The sequence below is a fragment of the Phodopus roborovskii genome, unplaced genomic scaffold, assembly GCF_943737965.1.
Source record: "Phodopus roborovskii unplaced genomic scaffold, PHOROB, whole genome shotgun sequence".
NCBI classification, from domain to species: domain Eukaryota; kingdom Metazoa; phylum Chordata; class Mammalia; order Rodentia; family Cricetidae; genus Phodopus; species Phodopus roborovskii.
Genome location: NW_026126433.1, coordinates 52127105 through 52151702, shown reverse-complemented (window position 1 = coordinate 52151702; position 24598 = coordinate 52127105). Strand labels below are relative to the sequence as shown.

At 39.2% G+C, this 24598-nt stretch overlaps 1 protein-coding gene across 1 annotated transcript in view; it reads right to left on the bottom strand.

The window, feature by feature from the left end:
* Aida (axin interactor, dorsalization associated) overlaps nucleotides 1–24441 on the bottom strand; it is a 33343-nt gene extending 8902 nt beyond the window's left edge. Inside the window, exons 1-6 of the mRNA XM_051186503.1 lie at nucleotides 24106–24441; nucleotides 17729–17798; nucleotides 9904–9957; nucleotides 9475–9529; nucleotides 2579–2642; nucleotides 2267–2370 (exon numbers count right to left, since the gene is read on the bottom strand). Coding sequence (XP_051042460.1) covers nucleotides 2267–2370; nucleotides 2579–2642; nucleotides 9475–9529; nucleotides 9904–9957; nucleotides 17729–17798; nucleotides 24106–24215 — 457 coding nt within the window. The 5' untranslated portion in view covers nucleotides 24216–24441. The remainder of the gene's footprint in view (nucleotides 1–2266; nucleotides 2371–2578; nucleotides 2643–9474; nucleotides 9530–9903; nucleotides 9958–17728; nucleotides 17799–24105) is intronic.
* Between the last annotated feature and the right edge of the window lie 157 nt (nucleotides 24442–24598).

Below are 24598 nucleotides of genomic sequence, written 5' to 3'. Positions count from 1 at the left end.
TCCAAGCTCAGTCCCCAAGTGCTAGATTATAGGCACAAAACAGCACATCCAGCTCCTTTTCTTACTCCCTAATATCAAGACAACATAGAAAACTAAGGGAGGGTGATGGTCTTCACTGTAGCATTTCACTAATAGGACTTAATGGGATAGGAGTGATCTTGAACATACACACAAAAATTCCCAAGACTGTCTGCATTGTCTCTGACTATCTGATTACCAATACAGGCACCTACAGAATGAGTGCCTTTCACTGGACTCAGAGACAAGCTTCAGAAAGGTAAGAATACCTTTGAAATTTTATGAAAGAAATGGGAGTACTCATATTTAGTTGAGTTCTTCTGCAGAAAAGGTTCATGCAATTAAATAACATTTATTAGACAAGGATTGAAATATATGCACTAACTTTTCTGCTCATGAATATCTGAGTTGATCAACCTTTGATTATTATTTTTTTAACACTAAGAAATATACACTGGCCAACATATTTTGGTACAAACTTCTCTGAAACAGAAATTACTATGTCTCATGGTCTGTGCTAATTACGTCATCAGCTCCTACCATAGTAGGATGCTCCATTTCTGTCCCTGTCAACAGTGCAGCAGTGTCAGTGCTGTTATAATCCTTGGACACTTCCTTTCTCAGATGCTTTACTTGAACCAATTTAGGTATGGAGAGGCAATGACCTAGCTATAACTGAATGGTCTCTGATGGCTGACAGAGCATCACGTCTTTCTATTAGGTCATGCATTTGGATTTTCTCCTTTATCAATTATTTTGTCCACATTTCTATTGAAATAGCCACTTCTTATTTAAGTTGTGTGAGATTTCTAATACATTAGGAAAATCTCTAGTTACATGTCTTATAAACAGCTTAATAGTGGTTTTTCTTTTAAAAAAAATCTCACTAAAACGTAAAATATATTATTTAAAATGACTAAATTTTACATGCAGCTTGCTGAATTTCACAATATGGGCACACTATGTCAGGAGCTCCAGAACATGGAAGACAAAAACAGCATGCTGGGGGCACCCATGATGCTTCCGCAGCCATCACACCTCTACTCATTCTCCAAGAAGACAGCCACACTGCTGCTAACACACTAGAGCACAGCTCAGGCTGTCAGATAACTCTGCTCTGTAACAGTCTTCTAAGAGAAACTTCATGCTAACATAGTCAAATTTCATAATCCCTTTCTTAGTTTGTGCTAAAAAAAAAAAAAAAAAAAAAAAAAAAAAGCCTATAGAAAATTGTGCTTACCTCAACAGTAGTGGTCAGCATTCTACAGGTACTAGGGATGCATATGGTGCACATACATACAAGCAGGCAAAACATGCACACATGAAATTTAAAAAAATAAATAAATCTAATAACATTTTAAAAAAATAGAAATAAGCATGTGTCTTTACAAGCAAAACAGACCAGAAATAATGTCTTGTAGCCAAGAAGGGGTGTCAGCAGTAACAACTAACTACTATGTGTAATTTCCCAGAAGTTATTTATAGTCACAGGGAGGGAAGACCCTCATCCACAAATAAAAAGGTTCACTATGTATTCTTCATTCCTCTTAGATGAGGGTAATACTCCAGTGTTTGCCTACCTGGGCCTGGTCCTATAACTACAGTTCAGTTGAAGACTGATTAGGTAACACAGAGACCGGCTCATACTGCAGGGCCAAGACAAAGCTTGGCCTGTGGTTGGCATTTGGGATCTTGAATCTGGTGAGGATTTCCATCTGCCCTGTTCATCTTACAACATCTGAACTGTGTGAGTAGTATGGCTAGTGCTGAACACTCCTTCCTTCTGACACCTACAATTTTGGTCTACAGTAGGTAGAAAATGACTCTGTGGTCAATTATCAATAGCAGCCGTGTGCTGAATCTCCAAGTAGACATTTCACCTTTCACAATGCTGACACAAGTTATTACAGCAGGAATTAAATACTGCCTATGTGGCTGGCAGCACAGGGAAAGGGGCTCTGGAGTCCACACCCACTTTCCTCTGATTTGGTCCGTATGCCTTTTCCTGTGGCTAATTTGCTCCTGTGTTATCTTGGTGAGTCACTGAGCATGAGTTCTAAGGACCACTAACACAGATGACCATACCACACCATGAGCTGAGATAACCACTGACGGTGCCCAGCCAAGGAAGTTTGGTGAAAGTTGGCAAGGGCTTTGGAGAGGTTTTCCTCTCCACTAACAAACACCAACACAAGTCCCACACTCCCTGCTGGATAAAGCAGTGCACTTGCTGTGTAAGGATGCCCACCAGGAACTCGAGCAGAAAAAGAATCAGGAGGTCCTGCTCCAGCTCCACCATCTTCATCTTCTTCAAATTCCAAATTCTCTTCTTCACCAGGTGCCAAAATCCGTCTACAAGGGAGAGAGAGAGAAACTGAACAATGAGCTAGAACACTTAATACAACAAGGCCTCACAGCTATTCCACAGGAAGCTGAGCATTATAAGAGCCTGACATATTGTTACCAATGTTGATAACAATATCAAAGACACTGAAGTGGATAAAACAACAGATATATCTGAAAAACAGGTATACAGAGGACACTAAGAACACTTACTTACCTTAATGGGATAGGCTGAACATCAAATGGGAATTCTTTGTTATATGTAAGAATATTCTTCAGGACTACAATAAAAAAAGACAAAGAAACATGAATTCTTCTATAAAAACTAAATTGTAGCTCAGAGAGCTAATTTTTAGTAAATTTTACCATGCACATTTAAACATATTTTTAAATTCCCAGATTATCATTCCAGAGCCATTGTACTTATTTGAAAATGATCTGAGAAAATTAGGCCCCCAAAACTTTTCCTACAAGGTCCTGGGTGAGATGCAGGATCCTCCCTGTACTGAAGGACTGACATTAAAGATGACAATTAGAGAGATACAGGAGCGTATCTTACTCTGTCTTGAGTTTTCTCGTGGATGTCACCAAACTGGTAAGGTTTGTTTTAGCAGTTATACATCTCATATTCCTTTTATGACAGCATCTATAGCTCATGTCTATATATTTATAGATATGGACACAGTAAAGAGATGTCATCAAACAACATGGTACCTGTGTCCTGGCTGTGGTTATTCCCTTTGGGCATATAAGTTTAGAGGGAGATGCTCTGTAATGCTGCTATGTCTGTGGAAGTACTCTAAACATGTAACTTAATGTTTCACTTCCAGCCTTATGGGTCCCAATAACAAGCTGCAAATGACAGGAAGGTGAATCCACAGCACGAAAAAGGCAACATGAAAGGCTCCTGTAACTAGGTGCTCAACACACTCAGCCTTTAACTTTGCAGTCCTATAGTTTAGAGCTGAAAGAGGTAGCGTGTATTGGTACATAGCAAATAGCCTCTAAAGGAGGGTACCCAGAGGGCACAGGTTACAACTGCATGACACGTCCCAATGATTGTCAGTTTTTATCCAATTTCTTATATGTATACTCATAGAATCTAGTGTGAAAAAAGTCAGAAGCCACAGTTCTCTTTGGTTTGTACTCTCTCTCTTTAGCGCTTACCTCCACCCTTCTGTCATCTTCCTTTTTCTCAAGAACTGTGTTCTTAGTAAACATCAAAATGTTTTAGACTCAGGATATACTGTGATCAAGAACTCCTAAGTGGATCTTAAACCAAACTCATGAAAAACAGACAACCAATACAGCAGATAGCATACAGATGTAAGAAGCTAGCGACTGGCATCACAGAGAATACTGGGGGGGGGGGCAACACATCCTGCCTCCTCTGTCTTCAGTAGGTGCCCCTCCACAGCATAGCACTGAAAGGGTTTGCAGCAGAAAGCTTATTCTCCTACTGCCCCTCTTCTGATAAGATCTTAGTACATGTATTAACATTCTGCAGATCTAGACACAGTAGAGCTTGTCCTTGAGGGAAGTCTTCAAACAGGTACCCTGGCTGTGGGAGGTTTGAGGTTGAGATATACACTCATCCAAACTCCATTTAGACCTTGAACCAAACTCAAGAAAAGCAGATCATGAATGCCATCAAGTAGACAAGCTAATGTGCAAATGTGGCTACTGTTAGGACAGACACAGAAAGCTGTGTAAACAGACAGAGAGACAGTGGAGTAGCTGGAGCTGTGACCCAGGACAGAAGTTTTGTAAACTTCTTTTTTCAGGTACAAGCGTTTGGGAAAGGAAATATGTGGGGGTGGAAAGATTCCTCATTGTTTAAGAGCATGTGCTATTCTTTGAGAGAACCACAGTTCAGTTCCAGGTACCCACTACGCAGAAAGCCTCACAACGGTGTCAACTTCAGTTCCAGGGTGAGGCCACAACGCGGTGTATGCACTTCTAAGTACACACCAACCTCAGGTGTGTACTTCCATTAGCCAGTCCTCACTGTTCTTCTGCTTATTACATTTTTTATTACATTTTTTATTTTTATTTTACATATTGATCCCAGTCCCCTCTCCCTTTCTCCCTCTTTCCCTCTCTCCCACCCTCTCATGCCCCCTGACCACCCTTCCCTCCTCCCCCACTCCACAAGTAGGGGGATGCCCTCTAGGAGGGGTCATCTATATCTGTCAAGTCATTTGGAGTAGGGACTAGGACGTCTCTTCTGTTTCTAGGTTAAGGCAGTATCCCTCCATGGGGAATGTGCTCCCAAAGTCCTTTTGTGCACTAGGAATACATCCTGGTTCCACTGTCTGATGTCCCTTATATTGCTCAGGCCTTCTAACTGAGACCCATGTTCAGGGGGTCTGAGTCAGTCCCATGCTGGATTCCCAGGTATCAGACTGGTGGGCCCGTTAGCTCCTCCTTGTTCAGGTCAGCTGTCTCTATGTGTTTCTGCAGCATGGTATTGTCCTCCCTCTCTTCATCATGATGGTGGATAAGTTAGTCGTTGATCTCATTATCAGGGAAGGGCATTTATGGTAGCCTTTCCACTGTTGTTTAAATTGTTAGTTGGGGTCAGTCTTGTAGGTCTCTGGACATTTCTCTAGGTTCAGTTTTCTCTTCAAACCTATAATGGCATAATGGCTCCCTTTTGTGCTCTCTCTCTCTCTCTCTCTCTCTCTCTCTCTCTCTCTCTCTCTCTCTCTCATCTTCTCTTCTCTATTCCTCCCCTGTTGTGTGCATGCCTTGTGGGGGTAAGGACAACTTTTGAGAGTGGGCTCTTTCCTTGCACAATCTGGGGCCTGAGAGTTGAACTCAGGTGGTCAGGCTTGGTGCCATGTGTCTTTACACTCTGAGCCACCTTACTAGCTCCAGGCCTTACTTTTTAACAGTGTTTTACAATCTCACACCAGCAGCTGGGGACCATTCAATTTTATGTACTTTAACACGCTGACACTCTGGGTGCCCTCTTCTACTCAGAATCAGTCTTATTCATGGATAATGGACCTACCACCCCCTTGCAGGTCATGCACTAAAAAATGACACATGTGGAAACATCAACATGTGATCTTATAGCAACATAACACTTTCATGGTAGGCAAAAATGGGAAATAATTTCATTCTGAGTGGTTATTTTTTAAACTATGGAAGAGGGCTTCCTCACAAGGCATTCAAATCTACTGAATATTGCACACATTTGCTGAGTTTATACTATAAACAATACACTGCACAGACTATACATAGGAAAGTCAAAGGCTTTGTACCTGCTCTGAAGAGCAGAATAAATAGAAATGAGATTAATACAGGACAGACTGACAGGATGTAAAAACATCACATAAAGGAGGGGAGGCAGTGGGTGGCTGGGACTAAGGAGACACAGAAAGCTTTCAGGAAATGTGACTTCTGTAGTGCTCAGAAGGATGGGTTAAAGAAAAGGACCATTATTGGTGGTGAAGGAAGACAGGCTGGAGTAAGCAGTATGTTCTGAGGGGGTAACATAAAGACTACTAGAATTACTACAAACACAGGTTTAACATGAACTTCATACAGGACTGTCAAGAGATTTAAAACTTTGAAGGAAAGAATATATTAGCAAAGTGAATCACATACTAAAAGTTGCATCATTAATTTTCCAAAGAGGCATAATCAAGGGAAAGCTTGACTAAGAATATTTCATCTAAAATGTAAACACTAAGTTGCAGAAAGTATTTCTGATAAAAATAACTCTTAAGTGTCCAACCTTTATAAACTAAAAAAAATTACAGAGTATTTCCTTCTGAGTTACAGTATACATAGCTATGCTCCTTTCAGAAGCAATAGAAAATTAAAATCACTGCAAAGTATTGATAAGGGGCCAAAAGATGGCTCAGTGGTTAAAGGTGCTTGCTGCCAGACCCAAGGACCCAAGTTCAATCCCTGGAACCCACACATTGAAAGGAGAGAACCAATTCCTATAAGCTGTCCTGAAGGTTATCCTCTGATGTCTACCCAGGTGCTGAGCCCTGATTGATGACAGATAGAAAAGTGACAGATAGATAGATAGATAGATAGATAGATAGATAGATGATAGATAGACAGACAGACACATAGATACAGATGATTGATTGATTGATTGATTGATTGATAGATGACAGATGGGTAGACAGATGATAGGTGATTGATGATAGACAGTAGATGATTGATAAATGATAGATGGATATAGATGATTGATGATAGGTAGATAGATGGATAGATGGATAGATGGATGGATGTATAGATAGACATAGACAGATGATTGATGATAGATAGACAGATGACTGATGATAAACAGATGACTGGAGATAGATGAGATACAGATAGATGTAAAACAACTTTTTAAAGTATTAAGAAGGAAGAAATTCAAATGAAAAGCATTATATAAATTCAAAATATAATAAAATAAAGGTGAAGTTAGTGGTAAATTATTGTAATTCCTGTACTTGGGAGGCTACTACAGGAAACTGAGTTTCAGATAACCCTGGGCTACACAGCAAGGCCTTGTCATCTTACAAAAACAAAGCAAAATAAAATACATTTAATATTACTATATTTTTATTCCCACTGTACCTCTTTAAAATACAAACAAAAGCCTTTAACAAAAACAAACAAACAAACAAAAAAGCAAGCAAGAGGAACAGAAACCACCGAAGGTCTTAGTGAAATATCCCACTAAGGCATGAATCAATCAGAAAACCACTAAAAAGATCTTAGAGTAATATCCCATTTAGGCACTAATCAATAGTTTCTAATGAGTTTAAACTAGAAAACTATGACATTTAGGACTCACATATCTCACACCCACTCCTGATATTTGCATACATAAGGTCACAGACAAGTCATTAGCTGTCATTAGCAAAAGGTAGCTGAGAGAATTTCTCTGAATGCCAATAAGCTGATACTCTCAAAAAAAAAAAAAAAAAAAAAAGCAACCAATCAAAGATCTTTGAGGCACTGGGAAAAATTACAGAGGATGATTATAGAGAGATAATAAATACCTACTGCTAACCAGCTCACAATTTTTATGTGTATCCCACCTAGCATAAGGTTCCCTACCTACCCTACCCTACCCTTTCTTCTGTCTGCCCCTCCTTCAATGCCCTCAGCCAGGGCAGGGCCTTGTTCCTGTAAGCCATATCCCCAGCCTTCTGTAAGAATCTTAAATTGTGTTTAAAGCAAACCATAAACAAAAGTCCTAACTGAAAATAGTAATTGTAAGAAGCAAAACTCCTATTCCTCCTTTATCATTTAAAAAAAAGAAAGGATTTTTCTTAGACCCAGACACCAGGCATCCTGACTACATCTGTGGCCTTGCTGCATTTGTTTGCTTGTTCCCTTGTGTTCCTGGGGTACCTCACATAGGCTGGATATTCATCTACCATTGTGAACACCAGCCTCAGAGTTACAATCTTTTAGTTAAAGCGAGCAAGGTGCTTTTCTCCAAAATATAATATCTTATATATAGCCAGTCATGGAAGACCATGTATGATTCTATTTGTGTAAAATGTTCAGAATAGGCAAATTTGTAGACAATTAAGTTAGTGGTTTCCTAGGACTGGTAATTGGAGAAGGTTAGAATTGAATAGGGAAAAATGAATGATGCTAGTGGATACAGGGTTTCTTTTTAGGGTGATGAAAATATCCTAAAGTTGACTGTGGCAATGGTGCGCAGTCGAGACAATAAAAAGTAGTAATCATACACTTTAAATTTGTGAATTTTATGGTATGTAAATAACATTCAATGAAACTACTAATAAAATTATATAAAGTATTTTAATGCTTTTTAAAAGAAACCTAAAAGTTCTATGAATGAGAAAATGTGTTCAGAAAAAAAATTCTTAAATTTTACACTATTTGATTGGCATTCTTATATTCACTAAGGACAGTTAAGAACTACTTACAAATATAAAATTACAGTTCTTGTAACAAAAAGGTTATGGTTGCACTACAAAAAGAAGCAAAACTATTAAAATGGCACAGTTCATCATAATTCTTGCCATATGTAGAAGGATCTTGTTCTGAAGAGATGAAACATGATCATCTAACAATTGTGGAAAAGCCACCGGAATTGCAGCAAATCTGTGTTCCTGTGTTTTTGCTGCTTCTCTCTACTAACCCAAACAAAACAACAGAAATCTGATCCTGTTTAGCACAGACTCTGCAAACCTCTTTCTGCCCTGGTCCTTCCATTACAAGCACATTCCACTTCCTCAGTCACTTGTGTCTGCCTCTCTCAGACTGGCTGTGTGAGCTGGGGACTGGGAGCTTGTGAGCACTCTCTACCCACCGTGGAGAAACAAAAAGACCGCACTAATGTCAACTCTGCTCACCTGCATCAGGCCCTGCCAGCTACTAAAGGCTGCAGTGAGGCAGGGCTCATCATTTCACCTCATTCTTCAACTACAAAACGGGAGGGTGTGACCACACAGCCAGGATTCATTCTATTCTACGATGCTGTGATTTTATGATTCCCTACTGAGAATCTGCCTTAACAGACAGATCTAAAAGCTGTTCTTCCCTGTTCACAAAAGCATGTTAAGCCACACACTCCTGCCTTGCTGGTATTAGCTAAAGTTTACTCAGTTATATTCACCTCTGCCCATGCTACAGACATTTCAAGAAAGAGAACATTCATCCGAACCAGCAAAAAAAGAAAAAGAAAAAAAAAAAAAAAGTGGTAGCAGCCTTTCACAAAGCATCTTAACCACCAAAACACTTGAAGAAATTATTTACTTCAGAAAGTTTTGGAGGAAGAGAAAAATAGATACAACAAGGAAGTATTTCATAGCATGGCTCATAGTGGGCTGCAGGTTTCATGCCATGTGCCTGAGTGGCACCACTGACTACAGTTTATGTTCATCCTTAGACTGTGCTAGAAATGTTTGTCAAGGAAACCAATCTTAATGAAGCCACCAAAATAAAATAAAGACACCCAATTTTAACTACTACAAATATTGCAAGAATTTTAAAAGGACTCAAAATATGTTACATAACTTGATATTAGAAGAAAACCACCATCTATTCTAATGTTAACATCTACAATGAATTATTTCCCTGAAAGAGATCACAAGAGTACCATAAGATAAAACTTACTTGGCTCTAGCTTCTTCAGGTCCTCCAGTTTAAATTCTTCTTGGGACTGTGTGGACTAAATTTAAAATATGCACATTACATCTTGTTACTACAACGATTTCGCTGTACCCTATGTCTCCTAAGTGGTAAAAACCAAATATTCAAAATGATGCAAGACCTATTTCTTGCTTTCAAGGTAGAAAGTGAAAAGTTCCAAACTGGGTTTTGTTTGTTTTGCATTCCCGGGACATTCAGGCTAAATGTAATAGAAAAAAATTAAAGTTATATCTTTGATTTCTATAGTTTACAAAATATGAACTAAATCATGTAAGTATGCATGTTACTGATGAATTCCCCTAACTGTACAAGTCTCCTGAGATGATACAGCTGTAGGCATGAATGCCTTTTTCAGCAGAACACTCATGTTAGAAAGTTAAGAACTCTACTTACCTGTAATGCAGCGCTTCTCAATTCTAAACATGTGGCGATTTTGCCTATGGTTTTCTGTAAGGAGATAATTTTTTTTTAATCAATAAGAGGTTTCTAATTTTTTTAAAAACAAGCTAAATCTTATTTTTGTGTATCATCTGGCAGACTCAAGAGAAAAAATGCAGGATGCAATGGCTTGAGATGAGGGAGGTGAGTGTGTACCCTCCTATACTAACATCCCACAAACAATTCTAAATCAAGGTCACACTGGTGACAGCTCTGAACATAATTTAAAGGGTAATGAATACAGTTAACAATGGAAACTAATATGGAATTTCAAAAAAAAAGGCTGGCAAGAAGGCTCAGCAAGTGCTTGCTGCTAAGCCTGATGACCTGAGTCTAATTCCCAGAACCCACAACCCACATGGTCAAAGAAAAGACCTACAAGTTGTCCGCTGATATCTGTATGTATGCCGTGGCCCATACATCCATGCACATGCACATACATACACACAAATATACCCACATACATATAAATAAAATACAAAAAGAAATCATTAAAAAAATTGAAAGTAGACACTACCATATGGCCCAGTAGTCCCACTCCTCAATGTATAAAGGACACAAAATTAGTATTTTCAGGGGTATTTCACTTTCTTATTTTCTGCAGTCCTATTCAGTTACCACAAATCTGAAAGACTCCTAGGTATCCACTGGCTGACACACGAATAAAGAAAATGTGCTTATCTATACAACACAACAAGAAATGCCATCATTTGGAACTAAGGATCAAGCTGAGCAAAACAGAAAGGCAATTATCACACTTTCGCTCATCCAGAGCATTGACAAGTTGAGTCTACAGAGTAGAGAACAGCCTAGTAAGCAGAAGCTGGGGAGAGTAAGAGGGAAGGGAGGATAGGGCGAAACAGAAGAAGGAGTGCTAAGTTAGTATAAGGCAGCAGCAAGGTTACACAGTAGGTGACAATGCATGGCAATAATGTATAGTACACTTCAAAGGAACCCAAAGGAAGAACTTGAAAGGCAGGATGTGGTGTGGCTGATAGAGTGCTCACCTGACATGCAACAAGCTCTAGGCTCATTTCCTAGCATAACAGAGGCTAAAACCAGGCACAGGGGCACAGCCCTCTATCACTCAGAGGGTGTTATGATCAATAATTCAAGGTCATCCTTAGCTACAAAGCAAATTCTAAGCTGGCCTAGGCTACAAAAGGTCCTGACTTTAAAAAGAAAAAAAAAATTGAATGTCTTTACAACAAAGATAATAAATGTTTGAGCATGAAAGTTTAATTTGATTTAAATGTCACACAATAGGAAACTGTAACAAAAAATTCTTATTAGCAGGGCACACCAGCCCACCCATGACTTTCTTTAATCCCAGCACTTGGGAGACAGAGGCAAGTGATCTCTGTGAGTTCATGATCAGCCTGGTACACATAGCAAATTTTAGGACAGCCAGGGCTACAGAGTGAGTATCTGTCTCAATAAAAATAAATGTATTTAAAAAATAGATTTCATTGTCCATTAATGTGTACAATTTTAATGTTTTTCTGTATCAGTTAAATTTAAATAGCTGGGCATGGTTGCACATGTCTTTAATCCCAGCATTTAGGTAATCAGAGGCATGTAGATCTCAGGACAGCCAGGGCTACATAGAGAGACCTGTCATAAAAATAAATATACAAATTAATTAAATCATAATAAATTCAAATATTCCAAAAAGAATGTCAATGAAAAATGCTCAGTGGTATAGTTCCTTCCAAGCTTTCTTATTTCTTCTCCATTAAGCATAAAACTCACCAAAAGATTTAAAATTTCTTAAGTTATTAGTACACTATAAAATGAAATTCTGACTGAAGCAAAACTAATTTATTTAAATACATAAGTAATACCAAACAAAATCAGTATCTATAATAAATAGTGAGGAATTTTACAATAAGATGTTTTATATAGCAAGATATAAAGTGGACACTAATGACTAGGCATAGTTCCTGCTTTCATGCCCTATGTGACATAAGACACAGAATCACAAAGTATAAAGCATGGACATGAGAGTCTACAAACTCCAACAAAGGGAGCTTCCCTCAATACAGTGAAGACATGTGAAGGAATCAACCCCTCAGGAGGACTTCTAAAACTAAAGAGTTTAGGAAGATGACACACACATTCACCTGCCTCAAGTCCCGAGAGCAAAGAGAAAGGTTTAAAAAAGAGAAAGGTTTAAAAAGGAAAAGTTCTATATTTAGATACAGCTTCTTTCATATGTATTTTTTTTTTCCTTTTTTAAATTCTAAGGGCTGGAGAGATGGCCCAGCAGTTAAAAAGTACTGGTTGCTTTTGCAAAGGACCCAGATTCAAGGCCCATTAATGCCTTGGCAGCTCATAACCATCTGGAACTCCAATTGCAGAGATCCAATGTCCTCTTCCAGCTTCTGTAGGCACCAGGCATACAAGTGGCATAGACATACATACAGACAAAACAGCCAAACACAAAATAAAATGTCTTTTAATTTTTTTTAAAAAAATTCTATTTGCACTGAGGTATATCAACACAGTAAGTATTTTTAAGAATGATAGTGTCCACTTCTTTTTCTTCTTTATTACAAAACCTATTTTATTTCATACAATTACCACCTAAGATTTAAAATGTAGTTTAGCAACTAGGAGTTCATTAATAAACTCTGAAATATAAACTTTTATACTTGTAGAACCAAGAGCCTTTTACAGAAATGCACTGCACTATAGAAAAATATCAATAGGTATTATTCTTAACTTTTTATGGAACAAGACCCAACCTCAGTATTAAAAGTGAAGTGGGGCGCTATCATTTCAGTGCGGCAATAATTCAAAAGCATGCAGATGCCCTGGATGTCAAAATGATGTGCAGCTACTGAGACAGTACATAGAAATGATTAAGGAACTCAAGTCTACCAGGTCAGAGTCCAAGTACAGTAAGACTAAGCACTGGGGAGCCAGATGGCTCAGAGACAAAAGGGGTACTGTGTTTGCAATGACAGCCTGCCAACCTGAGAGGTGAGGTGGAAAGAACCAGTTCCTGAATGTTATCTGACATACACACACCCTAATAATAAATACATTTTAAAATAATAATAAGACTAAGCTGCTAGTAGTAGTGCTGCACTCCCTTAATCCCAGTACTTGGGAGGCAGAGGCAGGAGGATCTCTGCGAGTTCAAGGCCATCCTAGTCTACAAGTAAGTTCCAAGACAGCCAGGGCTACACAGTAATGCTAAAACCCCAAAATATATGAGCTGAACAAAGACAAAAACAACAGACATGCCGCAGTGGACAGAAGAAAGACCAATGGTACACAAAGCACTAAGGCAACTAAGGAATGCTGAGAGCAGGCTAGTCTTCCTCAGGGAAGAGCACACCAACTGGTCAGCCCTGAAAACACACATATAAGTGACATTATAGCAAGTGAGCACATTATATTTAAGAATATAAATGTATATAAATATACACATATGCATACAATAACAATGAAAAAAGAGACTATGGACTTGAAAGAGAGTGAGGAAGGATATACAGTAGGGTTTGAAGGGAAGATGAAATTATGTTATTATATCATAATCTTAGAAGTAAAAGAAATTTTTTTTAAAAAAATCATAGCTTACTTTAAACTAGAAATCAATGAGACAAGAGTATCAAGAATAAGTACATATGGAATTTTCATACTATATTACTAAGTTGTATGTTTCAGAAAGATTACTATTTCTGGTTTAGATATTTTTTTTTTGTATAACCATTTTATTAACAAAAGGAACCCATGAGGTTCAAACAAGAGTACAAAATACAATTTTTATTTTCCTCTTGGTTAAATTATTATATTTTTAATAAAAATTTTAAAAAGCTAGCGAACTTATCAAAAACATAACCCTTGCCCACTGAGTTTCTCATTGTGCAAAACAAAAACACAGAAAGTAAAATTCTGCTCCTGGAAGGAAAGATCTATGTGTACCAAAAAATGTACACCTTTAATCTCAAACTTTGGGCATCAAAAAGAAAATCCTAAGGGCACTTTTTATTTTTCCAAAACTAAATGAGAGCAAGAGGAGATTAAACAGGCAAGTATTAGCAGCTAAAGTCTGATCTTCATTCGCAGGGTTTCTGACATAGTTTTCTACATTCACGTTATCTCGACTATAAGCTTCGCGTGAGACAGACCCATATAGAGTTGTGTCTGAGCTATTCTCTTTAATGCCACTGTTAGCTTTGCTTCGTTTTTTTTCCTCCCCCCCCCCGCCCCTCCTCAGGGGACTTCATGATTTTTCTAAGCAAACTGACTGCAATGGCTTTTCTACAAGGAGCCAACCTGTTCCATTTCTCTCTGTCCACACTGTACTTTCTTTCTCTTTGTTTTGGTTTCATGGAGATGGACCATGTCTTGACAAAGCATGTAAATTACAGCCTGGAAGCCAAAAGACATCATTTTTCTACAATAATGTGAAAAGGTTTTACTTTTCACTTCCAGGAATAAGACTCTTCAGATTATCAAAAAATGCTGTTTTCTCTGGTTAAATTGTGTTTTGTAAAATCTTTTCTATTAATTTGTAAGATTATCTGCATACATTACAGGGTCTGGAGCTCTCATTCTCAGTGCTAACATCATCTCCTGTGTACTCCTACTAATTCTTGAAAGTGTGCAAAATAATGGGTTTCATTATTACATTTCCATTCATGATTTATAGTTTCTAGATTTAAAGTTAATAGTGTAAAAATGTGCATATCTTGAAATATACCATTTACATTAAAATAATCCTCTGAATAAGTGCCAATAATCTTAGAGCCAACAAAACTTTTACTTATAAAATACTTTCAAGAGGTTACTATGAGTTAGACAAAACCTTCTGCTTCCTGTGGTGGCTCACATTATAATCACAACATTAGAAGTGTAACAAGTTCACGGCCAGCCAGAGCTACAAACTGAATACAAAACAAACAAACAAACAAAACAAATAAAAATAGGAGGAGGAAAAGGGGGACAGGATGAAAATTAAAAGAACTATAGAAATACTGATTTTTAAAAAATTATTTTGCTGGGTGGCCGGGTGGCACACGACTTTAATCCCAACACTAAGGAGGCAAAGCAGGTGGATCCCTCAGTTCAAGGACAGCTTGGTTTACAGTGTGTTCCAGGACAGCCAGGGTTACACAGAGAAACCCTGTCTTATGAGGAAAAAAAATTCTTTCAAAGTTTCACAAACTACTGAATAGTAAATATAGCTGGAAACTTTGCTACTGGTACCAAAATACTGAAAACAGTAAAACCATTAAAAACATGAAAAATTAAAATAGAAGACATAAATAAATAAATTTTGCCACGAATAAAGTAAAAGAATTCACCACATTTTTTTCTTGAAGAAAATATAATTGGGCTTTTTCCTGTGGTTAATGGGCCATGCACTGCATTTAAATGACTCTGAAGATCCAACAGTAATTCCTCACAGTATGTTCTTATGAACACCAGACCCAACAGGAGGGAGAATTCCAAACCCAAATAAATTTTAAAAGACTACGCACTCAAACTCTTTAAAATATTCAACATTACATAAGCATGCTGAAGCCCTGAGAAGTTATATTTCTGTTCAAAATATTTATTAATTTTTCAGAACCAATGTTCCCCAGTCCAAATCTGGAAAATCATTATTTTTGAACCATTTATTATTAATAACTCAAAGCCTCTGACAACTACTACCCTAAGTGACAATCAAATAAGCCTATTATGGATGACTGTGTGTTTCACTGACTTATATTTACAATGTAGCACAGGAAGACACAGAGTCTAATTCCAAGATAGGCAGGCCCAAGTTCTGTCTGGTCACAGCAGGCTTACTGGCAAGTATTCTAAGTAACAACTGTTTCAGAAATCCAGTGGCCAGGAAACAATGTGACACTTCCTAGGTAAAGCTACTAGAGATTTAGGGACATGGTCCTGCAGAACTCTAATTCCCTCATCTCATTTGGGCCTGGACAAGAGCTGAGCTCTGTGGCTACTCCAGGCCAGTCTGCCTCTAATCTATCCCAGTGTCTAAGAGTCTTTCCCAGTGTAAGATCTAAGCAAAAAAGGCTGGGCTGCAGGAAGAGCTACAAACTGAAGGGCGAAGAGCATTATGAAATACTCAGAAGGTTTAGTTTCAGGTTAAAGAAAAAGGTGAAAAAGCTACAATTGTTTCCCTTTAGCATAATCATGACAGACCCACTTTTTAATTTATTATTTTCTTTTTTTAATGATCTTAATACATTTTTAGCAAGTCAAATCACTTTATATTTAAGGATGATGTTGGGAGACAAAACACAAGTAACCCAAAGTGAAAAAATTACTGAGCAAAATATGAGGTCATTGAAATGTTTAATGTTTAGGTTTCATTTTCCCTTCCATGTTTGTAACTCTATTAACTATTAATTCATGCACCTAGATACTAAAACTCTATTGATCAGAATTTAGACATCCTAAATTGTTCCAATCCTGTAATGCCAACTGGTTCCTCAAGGCAGATTTCACAATCTGAGAGAAAAGGGAGAATATAGCTTTGACCTCTTCCTCAAGGAGATCACTCATCTCCTATGTGGTATTTTCTAGGGCTAAAACCTAGTCTTCTGTAGATATTAGCAGTTATTAAGGAAGGAAAGAAAAATAATCTTTTTAAATTGTAGCAACATGACAATTTAAAATACAGAAAACAAAACAACAAAACACCAGCGAAAGTGATTCTTAAATATGTTTAAGATGTGCATACACTAACTTGGGCAAGAACGTTGCTAATCTTGGTGATCCTTCTGTCCCAAGCACCTATATCTAAGAGTTAATAAACAGAAGCTCATGGACTAAAGTAAATTTTCTTAGGCTTAACAAATTATGCCCCCAAATCACTTGTTCCCCTTGTGCAAAAAAATTAATATGAATGAATGAAGTCACCAGAGTTTTTACACAGCCCTGTCTTAAGAGATGTGTGGTGCAATGGGCACTAACATTTTCCTTACTATTCACAAGATTAAAAATTAATTTAATACTATATCTACCCTAAGTCAGGAAAAATCTGGAGTTATTTCCTCCCTTTTCTTAACCTTCAGAGATGAGGTCCCATTTTTTTTTCTTTCAAACATTTCTAATGGGGAATCAATTTGACACACACACAAAATCTAATTCAAGGAGAAAGAACACAATTGAAATTTTTTGCAACATTGTCTGTTTACTGATAGATTTGCAGGCCAATTTTTTTTTTTTTTCTCCTAGAACACGGTTCTTCTATATAGTACCTCTGGCTGCCCTCGAACTGGTTCTTAGACCAGGCTGGTCTCAAACTCAAAAGATCCACCTGCCTCTGCCTCCCAAGTGCTGGGATTTATGGTATACATCATCACTGCACTATTTTCTTTTCAGTCTTACCCTTTTTGCTGTTATTTGGTTTTGGTTTAGTTTGAAGGTTTGAGGGTGATTACTGGCTTACTTTGAGAGAAAGAATTAAGTGTGAGGTGGGATGTAATTATTTATAACCTTGTTTCCCCCAGGTGTCTGTAGTACAGTCTGTGTTTCCCCACCTTACTCAAAGTGAGGCTGGATAAATAAATGGTAGGTCATCTTCAAATGGCCAGTTACTGTCAGGAAAAACATAATCCATAATCAGTTTTTTTTTTAATTTACACATAACAAAAATAGACCAGTGAGCGTGTGTGCATGCTTATGTATGTGGTGTGTGGTGTGTGTGTATGTGCACGTGCGTGCATATTTTGCTTAATGAACCCAAAAGATAGAACTCTTTCCTTTTCATTTGGAATCAGATGCACCAGAGATTGTTTTATGGTACCTTTTGCTCTTCTGTGAATTCAGAATTATTGTGTTGAGCTTGGGCCTCCTTCTGTAGGTGTCTTGCTAATCTATAAGAAGAAAACATTGTTTAGAACTGAAAGCAAACAAGCTATCTCAACAGCAGCAAGATGATACAGGTTAATCTTTTAAAAACAGTGAAGCACAATATTTTGTTCTAATGTCAGTTTCCCTCACCCTGAGAAGCAAACTTTAAATATGCTACAATACTTTTCACACCCTTTCACTTGGGCAGAATCTGAACCAAGATTAATAAAAGCAGAATGCCAGGGCTGGGGAGGGTCTCCAAGGGCATCAAGTCCAGCCCTCCTTGGCCTCCAAGCCTGATGACCCAAATTTGATCCCGAAAGAGGGAGGCAACTTCCCCAAGTTGTCCTCTGACCTCCACATACATGGTATACACACACATGCAAATAACAGACCATCTGACAGTTTTCAAGGTTGGATCAATGTTTCTACTCCAAGATCAACAATAAGGATAAAATCTATTTGTAAAAGAGTAAATTGAAAAGGACCAACATTCTTGAGAGATGTGAATCCAGTCAGTAAGAACACAAAAAAGACAAAAGTCATTAAGAAAATGCATACCAAATGACAAGCTACCCCTTCACAGCCAGAGATGACTATGGTTTAAAAAAACAAAATAAAAATAAAACAAAGGGAGAAAGTAACAGGTGTTTAAGAGGATGAACAAAAAAAGCAGGAACCTCGTACACTGTTGATAAAAAATAGAAAATGTTATCAATCATGGAAAAGCTTGATAGTTTGTCAAGTAATTAACTACAGACTTACTATAAGACCCAGAAATTTTATAGTAGGTATACATCCAAAAATCTCAAAATATATGTATACATGAAATATTTGTACACACACATGCATTGTTCATTGCAACTGAAAAGTAGGAACAACTAAAATCCTCATTGACTAATGAGTGAATAAATAAAATATTTTTCCCTAGGGCTGGAAAAACTGCTCAGCAGTTAAGAGCATAGGTTGCTCTTGCAGAGGAACCAGGTTCAATTCCCAGCACATGACAATTCACAACCATCTGTAACTCCAGTCCCAGGGGGTCCAAAACCCTATTCAGACCTCTGTGGACACCAGGAACACATATGTTACACATACATATAGAGAGACAAAACACCTACAGACATAAAATACTATTACTCAGTCATAAAGAGGACTGAACATGCTAAATGAAAGAAGGCACATTAAAAGACTATGATTCCATTCACAGGAAAAGTCCACAATAATAAACCCACTGAGGGAAAAAAAAAAAAAAAAAAAAAAAAAAAAAAGATTGGCAGTTGCTGTTAGTATTCAGGCATCTGTACTGGTCTGTCCTTGGAGTTCTGACAGGATACACCCTCAGCTGCAGCCACTAAGAGAGCACCACCTGTGCACATTCACTATGTTCCCTTTTTAAAGAGCCCTGCCCACCTCCCATCCTTTTCTTCTCTCCCTTTCCCTGTTCTACTCTCTCTCCTCCCTCTCCCTCCCTCCCCCTCTTTCCTCCCTCCTGCTGCTCCTGTCTCCTGGGGCCAGTTTCCCATTCCCCTTTCCCTTTGTTATGATCCCTTTCCCTAGTTTAAAAAAAAAAAAAAAAAAAAAAAAACCCTCTGCTTGAACCCTGTCTCATGACATCTTTCTCTCACATGCTGCTTTTCTTAAATTACAACAGTTGCTTCTACCCATTTACTTATTTTCTCCTAAAGCTGGGAACATATTTTCTCCGTTAGTGATATTCTCAGACTTTCATGAACTCTATACAAGACAAGGTATAGAGAAAATGAATATGGCCATTTTCCTTGTTCAGAACTCATGCTGACCTGCATGAAGTATTTCCTGGAAATGCAGTTCATAGCGTTATAAATCAACTATATGCCCTTGAACTTAGGGGCATGGTCGCTCAACCTGAGTAAGTTTATACATAATTTGCTAATGGTGGTTATTAGGTCAAGCAGGGTGATCATCAGAAAAAAAAGGACAGCTTTAAATTCTTGTTCAGATACTAATAAGTGATAGAACACTAAATTCAAATAGAACCCAATGTACAAAATGTAGACCACAAACTAGGAAGATGTATTACAAAAATAAAATAGTTACATCCAGAATATATAAAGAACCCTTAGAACTTTATATGTGCATGAGAATTCAAACTTTTAAAAGAGGCAAAATATTTGGAAGGTACACAAAGATTTATAGAGGAAAAATAGACATGAAAAGATAGTCAACTCCATTGGTCACTAGTGAAATGTAAATTAAAACCATGGTGAGACATGTTCCATGCCCTCTAGAAGGATGTACCAAATGCTAGATATGTTGGGGAAAAAAAGCAAAACAAAACAAAACAAAACAAAAAACTCCCCATTGCTGGCAGAAATATATAATTCTGGACAGTAACTCAATAGGTTTCCTTGAAAAGTCACATATTTAACATAAGATCCAGCAGTTCCACTCACTGGTATCTATCTACTCAAAAGAAATGAAAATGCATGTTTACGTTGGTTGGGGAGATGGCTCAGTGGTTAAGAGAGCACACTGTTCTTGCAGAGGACCTGAACTCAGTTTCCAACACCCATGTCAGACAGCTCACAACTGCCTGTAACTCTAACTCTAAGAAACACAACTTCTGATGTCCCAATTTCAGACATACTGCACACATGTGTGCACATACAGCCCCCCTCGACATAATTAATAATAAAATTTATGTTTAGGGAAGTATTGCAGATAATAATCAAAACTTGAATGTTCACTAACTAGTTTAGTGGGCACATGAAATGTGGTGCACCTACACAATGTAACATTTTTGTTCACTAACAAAAAAATAAGGCATGCTAAATGAATCTTAGATTATGCTAAATAAGTCATCAAGAATATGGTGTGAATGCAAATGAACAAAAGGGACCTTTAGAGGGGGTGGTAATGTCCTTAATTCAGTGTGGTGATGGGTGCACAAGCTGGTACATGTAAAATCTGTCAGTTTTGTGGTGTATAAGTTATATCTCAATAGTTTTTGTTGCTGGAGGTGGTGGAGTTTTATGTTTTGACTCGGGTCTCACTAAATAGCTCTCTCTGGCTGGCCTGGACTTGCCTGTGTAGATAATGATAGCCTCTAACTTACCTGCCTGTTTCCCAAGTGCTGGGATTTACAAAAAAGAACAAAAACTCCTTTTTCTTAATTCTTAATTATATAAACCCAAGTTTCACGTGAATGGAATCCTACAAGTGAGGCCTTATTGTGTGTACTGAAGGAAAATCTCCAAGCTGTGGATAACCAGATGAACAAATCAAAGAGTTGGCTATGGGTAATGGTAAGAAAGTAGTTCAATATTCTTCTCTAGGTGCTGTTGCCATGGTTCCACAGCTCAGAGCACTTGCTGCACAATCTTGACAACTAGAATTCGAACCCCAGCACCCATATCCCTAGCACACCTGTAAACCATGCACCAAGGTTGCAGAAACAGGAGGATCACCAAGGCTGGATAGAATACCCAGGGAGGGAACTCAAAAGAAAAGTGTTTTAAAATGGTTTGTTAACTTAGACATTTTCATGACAATGAGACGCCTCTGCTCCTGGCAGCACCAATTACTTCAAAGTGGATTATAGGTTACAGAGTTTGCCTTCAATGTGACAAAACTAGCCATATGGGCAAGAAACTGCTCTCGATTGGACTACCTGACTGTATGCCATATAAACTTACAGAAGGACATCTCATATCAAAGTGGAGAGATAGAGAATGTCTACTGCCCACACAAGTGCACACACTCACATAAAGGCAAATAAATCTTTAAAAGTTCTCTAGAGACTCTTCATATCCTACAAAGGTGCCTACAAATAAAACAGGACTGCTCTCAGGAAGTGTCTTACATATACTTCAAGCACGTTAAGTGACTGACAGGAACCTTATCGCTACAGACAGAAAATAGCGTGTCTCAAACATCTATAGCATAGAACCAGGTTTTGTCTCCACCAGTTCCAGCTGATGCTGTGCAAATGTAAGCAAAAATACTGTAAACAGGCGGATGAGATGGCTCAATAAGTAAAGCTGCCAAGTCTGACAACCTGAGTCAATCCCTGGGACAGACATGAAAGGTGGGAAATCAATTCTGCTAGTTTTCATTGACCTCCATAGAGAGGCACCAGGCACACAAGTGGTGTGCAAAAATACATCCAAGCAAAACACTCATATACATAAAATAAGCTTAAAAATAAAATACAGTATTCTTAAAGTGAAAGTACATATACTATGCCACCAACATTGCCCACATAAACCAGCCTCTATATGCTGTATGACTATGAAGACAGTATGGCTGCCCAATTAAAAAGTCCAATTATCCTAGACCTCTCCCTTCATTCTTGATATCCAGCCAGTAACTAACGAATCGTGTGCATCATTATCATAGTCCCCAACTGGCCTCCTTGGCTTCAGCCTTTCCTCTCAAAGAGTGTATTCAAAAAAAAATATAAATAAATAAATAAGAAAAGACAATTTGTTTCTTTTTTTGGTAGAATAGAAAGATGTAAATTCTTGGCCTCATTTATGGGTAGCCTGGGCGCCACAAAGTTTAGCCCAATCACTACATTTCTATTGAAACCTGACAGTGCAATTTTATAATAACAGAAGAGTATTCTGCAGCTCTCCAGTACAGTGGTCAGTGTGGAGACTCAACAAAGGGTTTGTATGAGCCTGTTACTCTCATTCCCACTAAGCAGCTGCATATTCAATTTTCCTTTGTAATGTCAATTAGACATGGTATTCTTCACTTTCCACTGGGAGGTCTGCTGCCCAGTACCAACAGCTGCTGGGTCCATTGCATCACAAGTGAGAGGCAGCTTTGCATTTCAGGGTGTGACACTTTGATTATCATAGAGGGTGATATACACAGACCCTCATGGGTTACCTGATCAGGGTATTGAAGAGCACATTCTCCAAAATGGGACAAATCTTGAAATTTATCCAGTTTATTTTCATTGTTACTTTATCAATGTTTTATCAAGAAAAGCACTTTGTTATTAACTCAGATATCAATAGAAATGGACTGAAGTTAGAAAAAAACAGATTTTGAATGTATTATGCTGGGACACCAGTATTCTAAATGTGTAAAAAGAAAAATAATTCTATCCCTACTGGGCAGTCACAAAAACAAACGAAACCACATGGGAGTCCAAAATGCATGTTAGTAGTTGTCCAAAGCACTTCATTTTTCAATCTATAGACCATTCTGTCAGTTAAGGTGGGCAGAGAATACCTATATATCCAAATTATCTCATGGACTAGCCAAAAACAAGTAGCTATTGTAGGGAGAGGACAGGAGTTTGGTTTTCCAAGTACCAATCCTGTACAGAGAGATGGGGACAGTTTCACAATTTGAGAAACCTCAAATAATTTATTTCAAAAGGAAGAATTAATGGTAACAGTGTGGAAACAATAGCATTTAATGGGCAGTTTCTTAAGTCCAAGAAACTAAGCAAGATGTTTTTGTTTTTTTAGTATCAAAAGCTTAACTTGGAGGCACCAGAAAGAGATAATGAGACTTGGGTGGATGGAGGAAACCAGTCCTCACATGTACCCTGAGGCTATACATTGTACACAGGAAAAGGGGGAGGGACCCAAGGAGGGAGTGGCAGCTCCAGTGCCTGGTCTATTAATTCACATTTTGCTCCCCTCTATTCATATCCTGAGCGGACTCCACCCAAAGCAGCCAACCGAGAGGGTGGGTGGGACTCACAGTCTAGCAAATAACAGTCCCAGAAATCGAAAACGAAATCGAGTTGGAATTGTGAAAACACCACTCACCAGGCAGAGGGGTGGAGAAGGAGCGCGAGTAGAGAGTAGGGACCCTTGTCTTGGCAGGAGAGGCATCCCTCACCCTTCCCGGGGGCAAATTCACTCCCGCGCTAGCAATCCCTCCTTTCCTACACGTGGGGAGAGTGGAAGACACACACAGGCAGAACATGGCCACTCATCCCCAGAACGTGGGCGAAGAGCACACAAGTATTCCCCAAGGGATTTTCAACGACATTTTCTTTCTTGGATGGGTGGCAACCAGGGAGAGGCGGCGGGAAGGAAAGGGGACTGCCTGCAAAGCCCAGGGCCCGTGAGAAGCTTGAAGGGAACTAAGGAGAGAGCCAGTTAGGGCCCCAGCTACCTGTTGAATGGACCCGGCCCTCCTTCCCCGGAGGACGGACCGGTGGTCTCCAAGCAGCCGGATCAGGGCCCATGGGATCTCAGCCCTGGTGCTTGTGGGAGCCCCACCCCAAGAAGCCTGAGCTGCGGGACACAGTGATGCGAGACCTGGGCAGAAACAAGGGGTGGCGACCTGCCTGGCCCGTTCCCGCGGTTAGTCACTCACATCTGATACTCGTCTATCGCCTCCACCAGCTGGCCCCAAGAGTCGAAGTCGGCGCCTCTCCTAAGACTGGCGCCCCAGCGCTGCAGCAGACTCCGGGTCACCTCCGACATGGCCGGTCCCCGCCCCGGCCCCCTCCCGCCCCTGCCCCAGCAAGGCCGGGCTCTAGGGCGCCATCCTCCCCGGGCTTGGCCCTGACATTAACAGAGCCAGGAGGAACCGCTAAGGCCACCACCGCCACCCGCCGAGGAGCCGCCCAAACCCATTTGCCGCCACAGCCAAACTTTGCAGCTCCAAGGCGGCCGCCCCGCCGAGGCCACGCCCCCAAGCCACGCCCCAGTTAGGTTGAGGCCGCCCCAATCCGCCAGGGCCATTGCTACGGCGGCATCCGGTCTCGGTTCGGGGACGCCCCCACGCCACAGCCCTCCCTCTCTAGGGCCCAGACCGGAGCCGGAGAGGTAAGAGCAAAGGGTAGGCAGACGGAGCGAGCCGAGGG